Source organism: Gallus gallus, chromosome Z, assembly GCF_016699485.2.
Source record: "Gallus gallus isolate bGalGal1 chromosome Z, bGalGal1.mat.broiler.GRCg7b, whole genome shotgun sequence".
Taxonomy (NCBI): domain Eukaryota; kingdom Metazoa; phylum Chordata; class Aves; order Galliformes; family Phasianidae; genus Gallus; species Gallus gallus.
Genome location: NC_052572.1, coordinates 52,238,690 through 52,258,335, shown reverse-complemented (window position 1 = coordinate 52,258,335; position 19,646 = coordinate 52,238,690). Strand labels below are relative to the sequence as shown.

Here is a 19,646-nt window from a genome sequence, read left to right as displayed (position 1 = left end):
GACTGTAAGACATACATCTGCACCCAGAACTCTGCAAGAAGAGACAAACTTATCTGGAAAGGCATATGGCGGAAGATACTGGCCTGGTCACTATTTTGTGAATTCTGCTTACTTGGAGAAACAAAGACAGATGGACTTTGTCAGCTACCTAGAGGATGTGTGCATGAAGAATGTGAACCTGGCAGCAGAAGAGTAACTCAGTGTTGAGATCTAGGAGATCTAAGAGCTTGTTTTTCTTACAGCAGGTGCTCTGGCTTGCAGGATGCCCCCCATTGCAATCACGAATTAAAACTTTCTCACAAGAGATCCGGTCTCCGAAAAATTATTTGAGTTGTTTCTCACAATGAACGCAAAGAACTTCTTTTTTACTACATGTAAAGATTTTGTGCAAGAAAATTCATTATGTCTGAGGAACTATTTAACCCAAGATCTGACCTAAATATTCAGCCCTTTATGTATATCTCTTTACTTATTCCCTTTTCTTTACCTCAGGAAACAAAACCAAAAGCAATCAAGATACAAGTCCAACATGCAAAGTCCCCAAAGCATATGAAGACCGATCTTTAGAGGTGGAAGAAAGCCCAAAGTTTATGCTACATGTCTGGAGTCCTTTCAGACTAAAAAGACTGTGGTGGGTTTTGCTTGGCCTTAGAAGCTGTGGAAATTGCCTTACTTCTTTTCATTTTCAGTATTTTCTTTCATTCTGCAACAGCATATGAGCTGCACTCTGAAACAGCTGAACGTTATCTTGGACACACAGTGATATACAGGGAATTAGCGTGAGCTCCTTTGCTCTCCATTCTGATTTGCTTGAATGTGTAAACCTGCTGTGTTAATTCTCATTTACCATTGGATTTTAACATGTCCACATCATAAGATATGAATCTTTGCCTTAGGATGGCTTGTCATTTATTTACCTATTCTATTAGTTATAGAATATATATGTATATGTAGATGATATATATATCATCTATTAGTAGCACATGGGTTATTTGATAATCTTGGCTTACTCATCTTACTCAAGTGCAGAGAGATGGGCTTTAAATTCTTACTGGGGTATTTTGTGATGTGGATTCAAAAACATGTTTTATTTTACAAATCTCTGCTCGTAGGCCACAGCATCTTACTCTATGAAATGTTTTTGCAGTATGAGTGTTCCTTCTCAAGGCCTGACTTTTTTAGAGTTGTTCCTGAAATTCCATCCCTGGATGAAGTGCATCTTGAGGAGAGGAGAAACCATAAGATCAGACTTCAGAACAATATAACTTTGGCCCCAGTAAGTCTCCTGAAAGTTTATCATCTCGAGTGCCTTATCACTACCTATGGCATTAAGTAAATAGGTCAACTTTTCCCTGATGACACTTTCCTCACTCTTTGTTAGATGTGCCACTGTGAGGTGCTACTTACAGCTCAGCCAAAACACGTAGGCTTCTGGAAACACGCAGTTCAAAACAAGCATGCTCTAGGAATATTCAGACTATTTTCCTGAATTTGTTCCCTCCTTCACATATTTGAAACTTACACACAGCTGTGTCTTGATTGCACTCAGAAGATGAAGCAGAATGGTACCCATAACACATAGCACTTATGCCCAGTTAACTTGTGCTATTCATCAATAAAAATCAAAGCCCTACAGCATATTGTAGGCAGTTGGAGTCTATATGACATCACATCAATCAGTTCACACTTAATCAAATGTAAGAAAAGTAATCTCAGAAGTCTGTGGGTCTACTTTGGTGCCTAGATTAAATAACTGATGGTTCTACATATAATTTGGTAATTTAGAAAGCTGTAATAAAGCATCTGCTTGGAGATTTTGTTAGTGGTTCAGAATATCTGTTCTGAAGTGGTGAATCAAACTTTTTTCAACTGGAATTAATTTTAGAAAGGCTCTGACAGACAGCCAGAAGTGGCCAACACACCTTTGAAATAACCAGCATTACAAGAATATTTGGCCTTCAACATATTACATTAGGCAGTGCATGGCAATTCATTCACCCATGTTCAGTACAGCACTTTCAGATTTTCTGTTGAATACCAGTGCAGGAAGTCAAGTGCTCACTTGTGAGGATGTAGCAACCCAGTATAAGGTCAGTGCTCATAGTATTTTCTCCACTAATGTAGATTTAGTGTGGTATTTTTTATTAGGATATGGAATCAAAAAGTACATTTTATCATATGCAAATTTCAGGCACAGCACTGTGCAGATGATATTTCAGTGCATGTAATCAGCTGGAAGGGACACTGCTCTTTGCTAATATTGTAGACATATGTTGTTGGCACTTCACTTATTGTAGTGCAGTTTTGAAGTTAACCTTTAGACATTCAGACTTGATCTAAATCCAATTTTCTCTCATTCTGTATGGTCTCAGCATGCCTCAGATGCAATGAATTCTATTTGAAATTAGTCATTAAGTTACTTCACTCAGATGTGAATGATGTCGGAGCTGCACTGTTATCCTTATACCTGAAATTCCAGCATTGTCTTTCCAATGTTTGATTCTAGCATATAATGATAAGCTCCAATACTAGTGCTGGGGTCATCAGCATCCTTTAGGTTGCCCTTTGGGAAGAAACAAGAGAATGTGATTAGAATGGAAATAGTCGATTTATGGTAGTATATTTTATAGTTAATAACATGTCTTAACACTGCTAACCCAAGACATTTTTAATGCCCCTCCATTTCTTTCCCAGCAAACAATTTGGGAGCCTGTTTCTGCAAATCACATTTACCACAGAAATTAATCATTTTATCAACATTTTGTGTACTAGCCGAATGTGAAATGACTCTGACAAGTGGTAAACATGGTTTCTCTCTTCTTGAACACTGACCAGACTAGGTTTAGAGACTTTAATGCCTTTATTTTTTCCTGTCTTCCTAGAGTGACAAGAAGTGAGTGTGCTGAAGTGCTTAATGACACACTCCTGAAAGGAGGAAACACGTGGGATTACCTAGAAGCGCTTTAGTATTTGCTTTGCAGTAAGCAGTTAGCACTCAAAAGGCTTCCTTAGCTAACATCCCCATGCACCTCCTACTGACATTTCTCAAATAACTCTCCTGCTGATATATTTTTAGCCAGTTTATCTGATGTACTTCCTTGTATCACACTCCCTTGTGTGATTTTTGTATTATCTCTTTAAGAATTCCCTCCTTTCTATCTGTCCACACTGCCACTAGACTGATTATTTGTGTTCACTGGAGAAGCCAATGAATTGTGTGAGGTTTTCTATCTGAGTTCTTGCTACAGCTCAGATACTTTGCAAAATATCTCAGTGCTGTAATGCAGAGGAAATAATACCCTTGCCTGTGCTCAGCAGAAAAGGAGAAGTAGAAAGAGTGAGATCCCAACGATGATTTATAGAGCAGGCAGGAGAACGCTCCAGGAAAACAATATTACAGAGCTCATTAAATGCCTTGAGGTATTTTCCAAACCTCAGCTCTCCCCACCTCCCTACCCCCCCCCCCCCCCAAAAAAAAAAGTATGTCCTTATTGTAAAGAAGATGGAGAAAAATGAAATCTGGAATTATCAATTTCTTTATGAAAAGGAAAATAATGTAGGCAAAGTTATCTGATCATTCTGGGGCTCTAACAAAATCTTCTCTCAGGTGTAAGGATGGAAGGCAATATGACCTGAGGAAGGAGGAGATATAGACAAGAAGGGGAAACAACTTGTTACTGTTCTGCCCAGATCCGTTTATCTCAGTCAAAAAGATCTAATACTCTCCTGCTTTGACAGCTTCAGTATAAATTGACTGTAATGGGACTATAATGACTGACTAGACTTTTGACGCAGGTCTTGGCTTTTCTTGTGAACCGGAGCAGCACCCCCTGAGCACTTCTAAAATAAACTGACAGTGGTTAGTGGCTCACTAGTATATAATAATTTTACATTAAGTCCAGCTTCTCTAATCTTTGCTGTCCCAGTGCACTATTAATGGGAGAGTCTACCTCCTGATCTCTGTGTGCCATCCATACATCTAAAGTCATAATTACGTGAGATGAATCAACAAAATGCCCATTCAGTTAAATCAGTTCTGTCTACATCCAGGTATTTAAGAAATACTTACTCCTAGTGCAACAAATGCTTACTGTGCAGGTTTTGCATCTCATAAAGTGTACCTATAGTAATGAGTACACTCAATAAAGTGCATCTATGGGCATGCTGCTAACACGATCCATAGTTTTACATTCACTTTTTCAGTAGAATTCCAAAGCTGCATTAATTATCCAGCTACAGGAAGGGGCTGAGTTTTGTCCCTTTCATAGAATCACTGAATCATAGAATGGCCTGGGTTGAAAAGGACCACAGTGATCTTCTAGTTTCAACCCCACTGCTGTGTGCAGGGATGCCAAGCACTAGCCCAGGCTGCCCAGAGCCACATGCAGCCTGGCCTTAAATGCCTCCAGGGATGGGGCATCCACAAGCTCCTTGGCCAGCCTGTAAGGTCCTTTGAAGGGGGAAACCTAGAAAAAGGAACGTGAGATAATTTTGGACAGATTCCTTTGCATAACCCCAGGTGTTCAATGGCAACTTCAGAAAGTTAAACAGATTTCTACCCAATATGGTTCCACTGAACTGAAAGAGAATGTATGGCTTTTGAATTCTGTAGCGTTAACACGCTGCTGTTGAAATATTTATGCTGGCTTTTAAATATCCCTAAGGAAATCCAGGAAGAACTCTGTGAAGCATATAACCTTGTAGCTCAAAAATTTCCATAAAAAATGATAAATTACTTAAGTCAAAAACTCCATTTAAATTTCATACACAAATAAATCATGTTCTATTTTTCCTAACTTTTATGGATTTTTGTCCCTCTGTGATGTATAAAATTCTCAGTACTGTAAAAGAAAACCGTTCTTTCATCTATAAAACAGATACAGACCAGGCCCCCTTATACTCATCTGTTTCTACATCCTTTCCCAAATACATCCCATGAGGGAGTACACTCAGAAGGTGAGCACTACAGAGCACTCAGAAAATAGAAGAAAATAGTGATATTTCCAAAATTTTAAAAAATCTCTTCCACACAAATTATCAGAAATGTCTTTTGCAAGCAGAAAAGAAATTAAATTAATCTTCCCTTAACTCCCAATACATGTCTTCTAGCAAATCAATACTTTCATTCCCAAGGATTTAGAGTACTCTGAAATGATATCTGCTACATAGTTGTGTTCTGAACTATAAATATTTTACCTAGGTATAAACTAAATATATATATATATATAAAGGTAACTCATATATATATATGTATACATGGAATATATATGTATACATATATATATATCTGAGGGACCTTTAAGGACTAACACAGCTTTAAAAAACTGATGCTTTAATCCCACTGTATTAAACATAAAATTGACAATCTTTATTACTGCAAAGGTGAAAAAGCAGTAAGGCCTTTACTTTTGTCAGCTGGTGGAAAATCCACTATTGGAGAATCATAATCATGTATGTTCTATGCATTAATACCGTTCACATGTGCTCTTTTTACTCACTGACAGAAGAGATAGTAGGCAGTCTGGAGCTTTGATTTTACCTACAAGATCATATGATTTTCCCTCTGATTTTTTGCACTTACACTTGTTGAGGAAACAGCCTCCTGAACACTTTCCATGATGAATTCCTTTGTGATTCTGCGACAGGGCAATTCATTAAAGAGAGAGTTGATCAGAGCCACTTTTGCAGCATCCCGCCTTGCCTCTGCTCTGCTTAAACAGCTCTGTAAAAGCACATAAGTAGTTTTAAAGGTCTCAGATGAAACCTGTATTTCCCACTGCATTTCTTACGTGTGTTCTTTTGCTTCTCAAAGTAAATTAGAATTAAAATATATGATTTATATTATTAATAATTGCTTTTATCGTAAGATCTGACTTCTGAAAACCAACATTTTAATTGGGAAGTAGCTTTGCCAGAAATCTTTATAAAAATTATTGTTTGAAGTAAAAATTAATTTATTTTATCAAAATTCTTTAGTTTTTGTAACCCTCAATTTGATTTTTTAGTAGTTACTGCAAACATTAATTTGCTGCTTACCATACTTCATAGCAACAGCCAAGTTGGGATTGAATTATGCTTACAAAATATTTTTGCAGTGGAAACACATCCTAAATGTCTTCTTTCTTTTTTCTTCTTCAAAATCAGACAAGATTTAACATCCATGAAGTAGAATGACACCTCTCATTTCTCAGTGATGCCGTTCTTTGCCTCTTTCAAACCAAATATTCTATGAATTTTGTGGAGACTCTGGACAGTGGAAAGAAGAGTTGTCACCCCGTTGTTCACCCTGCCTTGCTGTATAGCTGCATGAGCTGCCAGTGCTGACATCTGCTGTCTTCACACAGCTTACAGGCGGACTACTCAGTGTTTAGTTTGGCCTTTAGAAGTTTCAGTTCGAGACTGCTTTCTCTGGTTTTGTAATCGAGTGTGAAAATTTCCTAGCTCTCAACAGGCAAACAATACACTCATATTTTTAATACAATCAGGATTTTACCCACTTCAGAGGTAATGGAGGTTCCTAAACATGAGCTCTGTGGGGTGACCTGGGCAAAATGCTACGCTCCTAGTTTTGTCTAAAGTCAGGAAAATTCCTCACCTCACCTTGCCTCCTGTGTTACATATGTCACTGGGGCTCACCCATATTCCCCACATCAAGCTCAAGATTTTAATTTTATCACAGCTTTTACAAGACAAAGTTGTATGCCACAGACACTGAAAAGTAGAGATGAAAGTACCAGCCATGCTTGAGCTTCAGCAACTACTGGAAATGGATTACGTGAATTGAATCCACATGAACTTAGAAGATGAATTGCACCCCAAGCTCTCAGGCAGGCTTAAAAATGCCTTGAAAGATTTATGCCAACCTGACTGAAGGGTGTAACTTTTTTCAAATTTCAATTCTGGCTAACGGCATGGCAATCAAGATAGAGAGCAGAGTGCAGATGGTCTGTGCACTAGCTGCTGAATCAGCTATGGCCCTTCTCTGATGCTGCAATGAAAAGCAATTATCCTCAAACTTTGATTTGTCCACTCTTTTGGCTGCTGCCTCTGAATCCCACAGTAATTTAGTGGGAATGGGTTGAGAATAATATTAGATTTTACTGTAATAATAAAAAATTATACTCTTTCTAAACAACTAATTGGCATTTGATTTCCGCTGTCTTAATGCAGAGATGAAGTGTTATGAATACAATCAAGTCAATGCATCACTGTGTTCCTCTCCTACATTTCGAAAAGAGTGAAATAACACGGCAACTGAGAACCTGCCATGGTTTATCAAGAACAAAGCCATCTTAACAGAGACTTGCTGAATAAAGTTTTACTAGACATGAAGGAAAACCAATTGCCTGAGTACATTTCAGATAGCAAGAAACATTAACACCTTTAGAATTTCAACATTTAGTTTTCTTCACGGAGAGTAAGCTGTGCTGTACTTGAGGACTTCATCTTATTTTAACTGGTACATGAGCTAGTCATCCATTTTAATTTGTAATGTCTGATATGACAAAATGATCTCTTGAGGTCTCTTCCAACCCGTCATTCTCTGATTCTGAGAAATGCATACTTTTTGTGCTCATTTACAGCAGCATCCACAGATTCTTCCACGGTCTTTTTCATTTCCTTCTCCAGGCTTAAAGGTATTCAGTATCTGGCACAACTGGCTTAACTCTGCCAGGTTGTTTCTATGCATTTTGATAAGCAGTGTGAATACACTGTATTGTGTTCTACTGGGAGACCTCCAAATAATGTAGTAACTGGTCATGATCAAGAAAACTGCTGATCTTTGACATGCAATGCAAATGGAAGCAGAGTTCTCTGAAACAAATAATGACTTCATTAAAATAAGTAAATAAATAAGTAAATGGTTTTCTTTTAATCACGTAGAATATTTTTTCTATGTGATAAAAAGAAATTTACCCTACCTTTTCAAAAGCCATTTTAGACAAGCTTTTTTTTTTTTTTTTCTTCACAAAAATGTGATTTTGAGGACGAAATTAAGTTTGTATTTTATTTTAGTTTTTCCTGTCATGTTCTCTCAGAAGCTGGGGTCTTCATGGAAGTGTAAAATATATCACCCTTTTATATCCTTTTCAAGCTGCTCACATCAAATTTTTCAACACTGCGTATTTCTCTTTCATTATGTTTGAAGATTCTTTTGCAAGTTGCGTGTGATTTTGTTTTGTAAAATTCTAAGAACTTAGACTTCTATGTGCTTTCAATAATAAATGTTATAATCTAAACCAAGCCAAATAGTCTGGATTTAAACCATCTTTGTGCAGATGAAATCCAGTTAAAACGACAGATAAAAGAAAAGTATTCATTTTTAAGTAATACCAGCAAAGCAGCAGATCAAAGAGTTTATATATTTATAAGCAAATGTTTAGTTTTGAAAGATCAAGAGATTTACAAATCTGGAAGAAGGGAAAGATCCTTAATGTTTAACTAAATATAATGGAAAATATAAAAACTTGAACAAAAATGGAGATTATATTTTAAAGTGATGACATACGACTTTTCTCCGTGATTTTTTTTCCCTTTATTTTTTTCCTCTCAATCCTGAAAGAATGACTAAAACAGCAGAATCTTAACGTAGTTTCTCAGAAGGCAGAGGTGTTAGCATAGGATCTTTGTCTCTAGTTTACAGAGAAATCTGGTATTATCTGAAGCTGAATTTGTGCTGGGAGTTGTAGAAGAGGTTTCCGACAGTCGTTTGATGGGATTGGTACAGAGGGCAATGTCTGCTGCATTGTAGCAGTGTAATATACAGTGGAATACTGGTAACCACATCTACTGTTCAACATGGTGGGTTTTAGCAGTTTTGATGTTTGTAGCTGGAAAACGGTAACAAAGCTGTACTCTTGATCCCCAGAGGAAAGAGGAGGTGTTGAATGAAGACACAATGAATCAGGTTCCTCCTGTTTTTTCAGACATGTTGGAAACAGAGAAAGTAGCCTCTAGGTCTTCAGCTTAAAGACGATAGTTCTTTATTCCCAGTTGGTGAAACTATCAGAAGAGCACAGATGTTTCATTATAACCTGTTTCTACTTTCAGAGAATGGCTTGAAAGCAGCCCTGAGGAGAAGGATTTGAAGGTGTCAGTTGATGAGATTCAACACGAGCCGGCAAAGTGTGCTTGTAGCCCAGAAGGCTGACTGTATTCTGGGTTGCATCAAGAGGATTGTGGGTGATTCTGTCCCTCAACTCTGCCCTCTGAGACCCCACCTGAAGTACTGCATCCAGTTCTGGTGCCCTCAACACAAGGACATGAAGCTGTTGGAGTGGGTGCAGAGGAGGGCCACGAAGATGATCAGAGGGCTGGAGCACCTCCCCTGTGAGGACAGTAAGAGGGCTGGGGTTCTTCAGCCTGGAGAAGAGAAGGCTCCAGGGGGACACCTTTATAGCGTCCTTCCAGTACCGGAAGGGGGCCTACAAGAAAACTGAGGAGGAGTTTTTAATAAGAGCATGTAGAGACAGGACAAGGGGAAATGGTTTTAAACTGAAAGAGGGCAGATTTAAACTAGTTATTAGGAAGAAATTCTTTACTATGAGGGTGGTGAGACACTGGAACAGTTTGTCCAGTGAGGCTGTGGATGCCCCCTCTCTGGAAGCCTTCAAGGCCAGGCTGGATGGCACTTTGAGCAACCTGCTCTAGAGGGAGGTGTCCCCGCCTATAGCAGGGGGACTGGAACTAGGTGATTTTATAGGCAACCCTCCAACCCAAACCATTCTATGATTCTTTGACTGGTAACAAATGCTACATTTTTTATACCATCTAACTGCTTCCTCCTGCTCCATATTCACTGTATTATACACAACTGTATAAAATCTAGAAACATCTACTGAATTATTTAAACCTGTAAGATCAGGGAAACAGTACTTGTTGATTTTAAACAGTTGATTTCCAGCCCTTGTGAAAATGCTTAACAAGGATTGAACTGAGTCTTTAAGCCAGTGACATCACGTGGACTGAAGAAAAAAGAGGAAATATTTATAATTAATTATTCACTTTTATAAATGTGTATTTCAGAGAAGGCTGTAACCTGGAGCTAGGGTGGGAAGCTGGTGCTTTATGCAATTACCAAGCATCTTTGTTACCCAGCTTTATATTGTCTTCTATCATTATACCAAGAAGCAGCGTTCCTGTTTCTCACCCTGTGTCATGATAACGTGTCAGCCAGAATCTGTGCTGGGTATTGAGAGCTGGATATTGAAATAAATAACCCGTCCTTTGGTGAATGAAGTATTTCTTTAGAGGGATACTGTTTGTTTGTTTGCTTGCTTAGTTTTTTGGGGGTTATTTTGTGTGTGTGTGTGCGTGCACTTCTAAATTGTTAATCAGAGTATATGCCATTAGGAATCTTATTAGTGTATGAGTGTCATTTTTCATATTATTTTAGTGCAGGGAGTTCATAGAATACACCAGGTGAGGTTTAAAAAAAAATTAAAAGAAAATCTATGCTCCTTCTTTTCTCATATCTCCAAATAGAAACAACAAGCATTAAAGTAATTTTGCTAAAAGCAGACAGTAATTTATTTAAATTAAATACACCCCTTATTAAAGATAAAACCTGCTCAGGCTTTGGAAGAAAGGTGTTAAGAATGTTTAAAATAAGTATTAATTCACAGTTTATTTTAAATGAATATATTTAATAATATTCAGGACAGATCATGAACCATGTAATAATTCATTCAGTAAGGTCTTCGCTTACTTACTTATAACTCCCTTGGGAGTAATTTAATTTTATAAATCCAGTTTATTGAAACTTTGAAAGTTTATTAATTCATTGGCTATTGAGAATCACCACCTGATGTATATAAGCATATATTTTCATATCAGCTTCATTGTAGACTTCCTTCACAAAAACACATTCTAAATGTTAGATGCACAGAATTTCTGCAGAAGAGTGCCTTTTCTGAAATACTGTGCCTTTTTCTGTTTTATTCCTTAGATTCTGCCATTTAGTAGATAAGGAGACTTAATTTAAGACCAGTAATGGTAGTAATTTAATAGAAATTGGACTCCACTGCTTCTTTTAGTCCTTTGTTGATCTGGCGTTTGAGTCTGTCTTCATAACCAACACATGCAAAGTTTTCTAGATTAAATACTTGATACCAGCCATTTTCACCTACTAGTGGGTATACTACTAGTATTTCAATGAGACTGTGGAAAGATACCCTTTCCTTTATTTTGCAAAACGTAGTATTCTCAAACCAAAGATAAAATCAGATCCATAGCACATAAACTTTCACCAATATTCTCCCAGCAATCTTCAAAATATCTCAATTGAACAATTCTTTCATTTTCAAGTTATGTCTCCATCCTTCTTGACTCCCATTCCCCCTTACAAGTGCTCACCACCTTGCTGATGGTGATTTAGATCATTCCTACATTAATGGAAAGGTAGTGGAACACTTGTCATGTAGTCTTTCTGGGACTGAAATACACAGCATCATCTTATGTGTGGTCATTTGTGGAATAAGACTGCTGTGATGGTTGGATAGTCAGATCGCAGTTGCAGCACTTAAGCACTGTACCAAGTACAGGGGATCCAGGAAAGACAGAAGACACTTTTTATACATTATGGAGTCTAGGCAAAAGAACAGGTCTTCCTTGAAGAATATGGGCATCTCAGGAAAGGCAGGTTTTTTATATTGCTGAAGGCACAGAAAGCCACGTTCCAAACTCTTATTCAGCTTTCTATACAAACTCTTCATACTGTGGCAGAGACGGACAAGAAGGTTTGAAGAAAAGAAAACTTGCAGAGGTGTGCATATCAGATATTGTTTAAGACATGGCATTTAAGAAGATGACACAGCCTCAGATTTTCTTTATAAGAGAAATAAATAAAATGCGATTTTATCAGTCTCCTGGTAATGAAGCTGGAAACCGTGATCCCTAGTGTGACCTTATCACAGAGACTTCTGTTCTACCCTGTGGAAAGCCCGAAACAATGAAGTGGAAGAAGGTTATGTTGCCCTAGGTATCTGTCTGCAATGACTATTTCCATTACGCATGCTTTGATGCTTGTACTCTACTTCTAGTAAAATTAGTACCTGTAGTACAATTTAAAACTTGTAGCAGTTTTGATAGTATTAATACTGTTGTGACCATAGTAATCTATAGTGTAATTAAGAGAACATTCACTAGGTAGTGAATTTCTATTTAATCAATTAAACTTTCATTGAAGTGGGAAAAAAAATGTTTTTAGATCATATACGTGTGTACGTTGTAGTCCTACAGATGCAAAAAATTCTAATGCACTCAAAATCTGATAACTGCTTTTGCTCCTGGTGATATTACATTGTCTAATACGAGATATTACCTTTTCTTATAAAGCACACTTTGATTAAGAGTAGCAGGGAAATGCCAGCAAGTACATAAGCAAATAATAATTTGATATTTGAATTGTCAGTTCAGGGATTTTTCAGTGCTTCCATCCTTGGTTAGCTACAAACCCATTGTTCAAGAGAATTCACTGCTGTAGATGATCTCACTTGGAAAGATAAAAGCTAGGCTTGACTTGCAAGCACTTTTCACTGCATTTATAAAATCAAAGTATTCAACAGACTTCCTTTTTGGTATTAAAAGCACAAACATCTGCTAAAGCCATGAGCAGTTTGATGCCTGAGTTCAGCAGGAACAGAGACAGAAGCTGATCAGATGGGCCTTATGTTGGTCCCTTTATCATAACTGAAAAATATTACAGTTTGCCCGGTCAGTCATGGCATGTGGTTCCTGGCCAGAACAAAAATGGAAAATAAAGTATTTAAAATGCTTAAGTAAATTAATAGACTTCTTGGACTGTGAAGTGCCATGAAGTATATATCATGTAACACATACCTGTGTGTCTTTAGGCAGGATAAAGGATTATTTATGAGAAGACTTGAGCAGACACATTTGTAGTTTTTTACTGTGCCGTGCTACCTGCCGTTATTTAGCGATGTTGTAAATACAACTACAGTAAGTTTTAAGCAATGTGGACATTGAGAGCCTTTAGAACTATACATTAAGACATTGGCAATTCATTAATATATTCTTGTAGTGCTATTTTCCTGGAAGCATGAACAGAACCAATCTCTTAATGTCTGTCTGCAACTTGGCATGGGAAATGCGCTGCCAAGCTGACTTGGCTCTGCTTCGCCTTCTGAACTATAATACCAGCTGAATGCAACAGTGCAGCTATGTATGTGAGAGAAACATTTGACTCCACTTTATAATGCAAAGAACATTTGAACAAGTATTTGTAAGGCATTGTTCAAAGAAAAAAAAAAGGAGGGATCGTGTGGATAAAGTGTTGGTAAAATATAAAATGTCACGTGAAACCACTTGCATGCAACCAGTGTAAGAATTTAGGAAACAAAAATGTGTAACATAATTGGTTGGTTTTTTTTTTCTTTTATCACAGTTTCAAAGACCACAAGATCAAAATTATCTTGCTTTGATGTAATCACAAACTTTTTAAACATTTCAGATTCCAGAAATTCTAGGATGTTTTAAAGCAACTCTATGAATTGTGCTCCCAACAGTTTCATAGTGAGGACTGAAACATTAGGAAAAACAGACCCAGAATGTTCAAAAGAGACCACAAAGAGCCTCATCCTACTGTACTTTCTTAAATATCTTTAGTCCATCTCAGTAAGATTTCAGAAGATTTAGAAAGTTATCCAGAAAAATTATCATTATGCTCTTAAACTCCTGATGAAGAGGAGCCAGCTACAGAAATACAGGAAAATGAAAAATGTGAATCTCACTCTTTAGTTACGAAAGAAAGATTCCTAACCTGAATTCGCTACAAATTTAGAGACTGCAAAATTAGATTGTTTTGTTTTCTTAGCAGATAGGGGTGGGGGATGAGAGCAATGCTGAACTGAATTGCTTGGAATTTGTTGTTGTTGTTGTTGTTGTTTTTAAGTTAAGAAAATAAAGCATTCTGTTGGGTAGAGCAGTTTTGCTACCCTACGTACCAATGTCAAAGCTGCTGTAAATCAGAGCATCTTGCTCATCTCCTTTCCTAGCTGAGGTCCCAACTCTCCTATTGTGAACTGAAAGAAGATTCAATGGCACATGGCTTGTTTTCATTATGAATTGAGAATACATTCCTGAAAGCACATCATGCAACGTTCAGCTTCCAAACTGTTTTTTGGTTCTGTTCAGCAGAGAGGCTAAAGTACTGTAATCTGAAAGACACGTGCATGTTCAAATTGGTTTAAATACTTCAATTAACAGCAGCTATGTCTGGTTCTAGATCCTAATGGATTACATCTACTCATTACACACCAATGAACAAGCATGTGGTGATATTCACATGCTTTTGTACTAGCCCTTACAGAGAGGGCAGATTGGTGGTAGGCATCAGAAGGTGATTAGGGATCTGTGCACAGGCTGGCCATAGAGTAACAGCATTGTCTATGCAATTAGTTTTCAGTGACTTCTTCCTTGCCTTTTCTAAAAAAAAAAAAAAAAGAAGAAGAAGATGGCTGTATTCAGAAACATATTCTGGATGCCTCTAGTGAAAAAAGAAGGAGTTTGGAAGGATTCAACTCAAATTGCAACTGATATTTTGGAAAGAATTCTGATGTTGTGCCAGTTATTTGGTTGCTGAAGATCTCAAGATTATTCTTTAAAGTTGCTGAGAAACCTTCTGTGTAGGCACAACGTCCACATCCTAAGTAGATGAGTCATAGCGTCAATGCCTATGGAGTTCAAGTTCAAGCCGTTGTTATTTATTGAAAGGAAGACAGAGGATAGAGTGCTTTACAAGGCAACCTTCCTCCTTCTGGAGACATCAAATTTAGTTCCAAGGTTTTTTTTTTTTTTTAATTGAAAGGGAAACCTGATGTGGCTCTGGTTAGCTTTGATCCTTGTTCTTTATATGTTGGCACAGCATTAGCATAAATTGGATGGTGCATATTATGGGGATATGCTGCTACAGTGAGAATTACCTTCACATTGAATAAAAAAATGAAATACAAAGCTATTTCTCTTTCATATCAGATTTTATTGTTTTCTGAGGGAAAGAAACAACGCAATCTTAGATTTAATTGACAAATGTTTGAGTTACTCATAATGCTCTCTGTTTTTTTGTAATAGTGCTGAAAAACAGAAATGAGATGATTGGTAAAATCATTCCATGCCCAATTAATTCCCAGAATTGTGTTATTTTCTTTCAGGTAGTTTGTCTCTCTGAAATCATTGAGATATGGGACAGTACTAGGCTGGAGAAGTCAAGTATCGAACTGCAATGCAATGTTACAGAAGTTGTTGCACTGCACATTCTATAGCAAAACTCTTTTCAGAAAAAAATGTCCCCTGACAAAGATTGGAAGTTGACACTTACCTGAAAGTTACCGAAACAACTTCCTCCAGGCAAGGTAACATAACTCACAAATGGTGGGCCCAGGCTGCTCAGTGACTCATACACAATGATGCCTTCACTTGGAAGTACGGCCTTCTTCTTCTGTTTGCTTTCCCAGAACTCTTGCAATATTGCTACAACATTCACTGCCAAAGACAAAAAAAATCTGAATGTAAGATGCAGCACAAATCCTTGATCCTTAGTGTTTTCTATGTTACACAAGAAATGCAGATTTATCAACTTGAAACTTTATAAATCATTATTAATTTAAAAGCTTTTACAGTTGTTTCTGCTGGCATGACAATGTGATTGTGTTTCAGAGTCATAGGCTGAGGGCCTTCCGGGATTACAGGCTGCTGTAGGTCATTCATTCCAGGTCAGCAGCATTGTTCTTTTGGGACAGGGCTTTGGGACCGATTCCACAGCAGGAATGGAGCTGTTCACTTTCAAACAAGAGAAAATGTCATACTCTGATTTCTTTTTACCCATTCTCAAAAAGATCTCACACGGTTACCCAGAGCAAGCAACTGGTTTAGAACCGTAATCGTTAGCACAACATCAGGTGTTAACAGCTCATGCAGGAGTCAGTGGCATTCAGAAGGTAAGTGAGGGCAGAGAGAATTTTCCTTCTTAGCTTTCCCCTTTCTTCATCCAGCCTGAGCTTGCTGGTGGTGGAAGAATGGAAGAGGAAAACATTTTGAGATACTATCACCCTGGTAGCAGTTGCCATGCAAACTACAGATGGAGCACTGCTCTTTCCTGCAAGATGAGCTGTGTGATCTCCAATCACTATCACTGGATAACTCTGTCATGGTGCAGATGAACTTGGATAAAGATTAAAATAGAAAGGCACTCTTAATCACGGAAATGGAATTCTGCTTTTCTAAATTATCCCCTTCTTGACAGTAAGGGGGGGGTATGTCATGCTACTGCTGATTTCTGAAATTCAGTACTTGGTAATACAGAGGAAATAAGCAATCTTCTGTAACTGCTGAGCCTGTTTCTATACTCATGAAGGGCAGCTACGAACCTGGGAGGAAAGCTAGGAGTAACAGCCTGTAGCACAGACTGCAAGAGGGGATCCACCTGTTCAGGGAATGCTTCAGATACTAGCCTCCAGCAGTGACTGTCTCACTGATGTCGGTGTCTGGATGTCTGCTTTGAGACCTCCTGCTCCACAGAGCATGCACACAGATGTTGGATAACAATCTAATTTAAACCCCACTAAGTGAAAGCTGATATTTGAACATAAATTTTGTGAATTTCCAAGCTTTAAAACTGGCAATTTAGTAGAAGCTCCCACTACAATAAGGAATGGGTTTTGATACATTCAGTCCTGCACTGGTTTTGAAATATATAGCAACAGAAAGCACCAACTTCAACAACACCTTTGGTTTAGGAAGTTGCCTTAAACTTTTCCACACTGGAAAGAGAAGGCACTTAGGCAGTTTCGTGCCAGCAGTAGCAGTAGACAGCCTCCTGAACTGCAGTGTGTGTATGATACTTCTTTTCTGTTGTCAATTCTACAGCAATTTTAAAAGTTCAGAGTAAAAGCTTTGTTTTAATTTCCGTTCTTCTTCATGAGACTTTGAGTGTAACTCAGCACGTGCACAGCCTGCATTTCTTGCCTGACAGAAAGTTTTCACTCCTTCGCAGCTATCCAGTACTAGATAACACAGGTTGTAATGAAGAGGGTAAGGATGAAACCTAGTTTATCTGTGAGACTGGTGATGGGAACACCTGGAGATGCATATCTAGTGGCAGCATCTCAAACTACCATTTTTGCTGCTTTTTTCAGCCCCAGACAAAGCCAGCACCTCAAAACATTGATACATTGAATTTGTATCAGGTTAAACTACAGAATGTGGCCACAATACCAAATTCTCATCAGACAGTTTTTGTGACAGGATTCTTTATGTTTTGATTTAGTTCAGCTTATTTAAATCAGCTGTGTAGCTTTAATCAGTACATTTATTGTCATGAGGTTAAACCAGCATATCCATTTCAAAGCTATAATTAAAACAATTTCAGAGATTCTTTTTATATATATAAGCCTATATATATTGTCCTCGAGTGTTCATACTTTATAAATGTTATGAGTTTTTAGTAGTGTTCTACTAAAAATACATTTGTTTTTATTTATGCCTAACAAGCACTAATTTGTGTATTTTCGTTATATATCATGTAGACTTGCTGTAATTTAAGGTGAGAAAAATGTACACATGCGTTCAAGTGTGCAATTAATTGTACTCTGTTGCTCTTCTAAGATAATCATGATTACTAATGTTGTGTTAAGATTTCGCAGGACCCATTTTTCCTGTAAGAGCATGCCTCTTTTTGCTTCATTATTAAAGATTCCAGGCAGAATGCTGTTTGATCGTTGTGTTTTGCATCCAGTGGGCTTTGAGTCTAATAAGGCATTGTAGAAAACAGTGAGAATTTTCGGAAGCAGTAGCATTATATAAATGAAACAGCAAGATTTGCTCTTACTTGGGAGGCTTAACGAAACACAACACAGTAATTTATAATTCACTGTCAAACATCATTCTCATTCCTGTAATTGGCTCTTGCGAAAGACAATTATGAAATGACCGAGCTTGTAAGGTAACGATTATAGTATTTATGATTAAATCCTTGGTGCTTTAAAAGCTCTCACTTTGTACATTGTCAGCTGCTGTAATCAGTTAACAGTTCGGACTGAACTGAAAGCAAAGCCAAGCCCCCCATACCAACATACAGTGTTTTATCCATTTTATCCCTACCCTACCTAAGATCTTTCTTAGTTAGAGGTTTACACAGTAGTACATGTATCACTGGGTGCAAGGACAAGAATTTCATATATCCTCCGTCAGTTCTCTCCTATCTGTGAATGTATCAAGAGTTTCGCAGCAGTCCATTTGATGCTGACTGTCGTGTCTGGTAATGAAGTGAGAAAATCATTCTTTTCCTCTTCTGTGCCTTCTAAACAGCTGGAAAACTTCTTGTCCAGGGGCTGAGCATTGTGGCAGGTGACCACTGTCCTGTAGCGCAAACCTTGGTTGTTTGCTTGAAGCTTTCAAAGACCACAAGGGTAGTCTATGAAACTACTAGTAGGCTACTTGGAAGCTCTGGTTCTGCAGAAATACATGGGTTGTTCTGCTACATTTACCCTAAATGAACTTTGAGCTTTTTTCACTTTTCAGTAATGCTGTTTTATGTGAGCCAGATTTGGAAGAGGATTAAATGATAACATGTATCTTACAACATGGCACTACTTTGCAGCCAATTTCTCATTGAGTAGGAAATGTCTTACTTCAGCTCATGGAAGTTTTTGGGTTGAATCCCCAGTTAAGTGGGAAACAGAACTCTTGGACTTGAATTACAGAAGAAGTTTGCATCAAGCTGATGCCAGAATGAAAAGAAAAAAAAAAAGAGAGAGAAAAATTGATTTCAATCTCCTATGAATTGCTGCTAAAAATACTAGCTAGGCGCTTCCCTCAGCCAAGGCAAACAAACACACAATAAATAGCCTACTGCCATGAGTGGGAGGGCAGGAGCCAAGCACCTCTGCCACTAACGCAGAATGGAGTCACAGACTTGATAACATTTTGCTGTTGAGAGAGTGGAATATAAAAAATGCACACGAGATAACCACCTACTTTGTCATTTTAAAACTTAAAACAGCTGTTTCTGAGAGTCCTTTTAACTGCCTCTGTGGATTTAATTTAATATGCGAACGCAAAGGAAAAATACAAGCTTTCTGCATAAGAGGAATACGTAATATGAAATCTATTAAAGAAGATTCTTCAGTGAGAGGCTAGTAAAGTTGTCTTACATGTCTTAAATCAAGCTATGGCATATAATCAGTGAAACCATATCATTTAAACAAAGTTCATGAGTTACAAGTGCACCCTTCTGCAGCTGCAGCCTATTATGGCTTGTAACTTAATGCACACATCTTAGGGAAGCTGTTAAATTGAGCTCAGGCTAGCAAACAGTACTGTTCCAATCTACAGAAAAAAGGTCAGCAACTGAAGTGGGAGCCGGCTGTTTTTTGATGGAAGGTTTTGTTGCTTCTCTTTTGATTCATTTTGCACATTTTCATGTTAATAAGAAGATAGCATTGGGGAGAAAAAGAATGTTGCAAATGTGATTAGGCAACATCAGTTAGATTTTCCATTATGTTGCTGTGCATTTTTCAGCTGTTATGCATTACCAAGTTAGCAGTGATTTTATTAGGATATACTGATTCCCATGCTGTAATTTCTATTCTCTATCTCTCTTCCATCCCACGTTGATGTACTATGAAGAG

General features: G+C 37.7%; 1 protein-coding gene across 4 annotated transcripts in view; it reads right to left on the bottom strand.

Annotated features, from left to right (window-relative positions):
• The window catches only part of LIX1 (limb and CNS expressed 1), a 30,131-nt gene that overhangs the window by 3,863 nt on the left and 6,622 nt on the right, over positions 1 to 19,646 (bottom strand). For 2 of the 4 annotated variants that reach the window (NM_204347.2, XM_040655329.2), the window contains exons 2-4: positions 15,338 to 15,501; positions 5,582 to 5,722; positions 2,468 to 2,563 (exon numbers count right to left, since the gene is read on the bottom strand). In NM_204347.2, coding sequence (NP_989678.1) covers positions 2,468 to 2,563; positions 5,582 to 5,722; positions 15,338 to 15,501 — 401 coding nt within the window. The remainder of the gene's footprint in view (positions 1 to 2,467; positions 2,564 to 5,581; positions 5,723 to 15,337; positions 15,502 to 19,646) is intronic. The other 2 variants (XM_040655330.2, XM_040655331.2) reach the window with 1 other exon arrangement.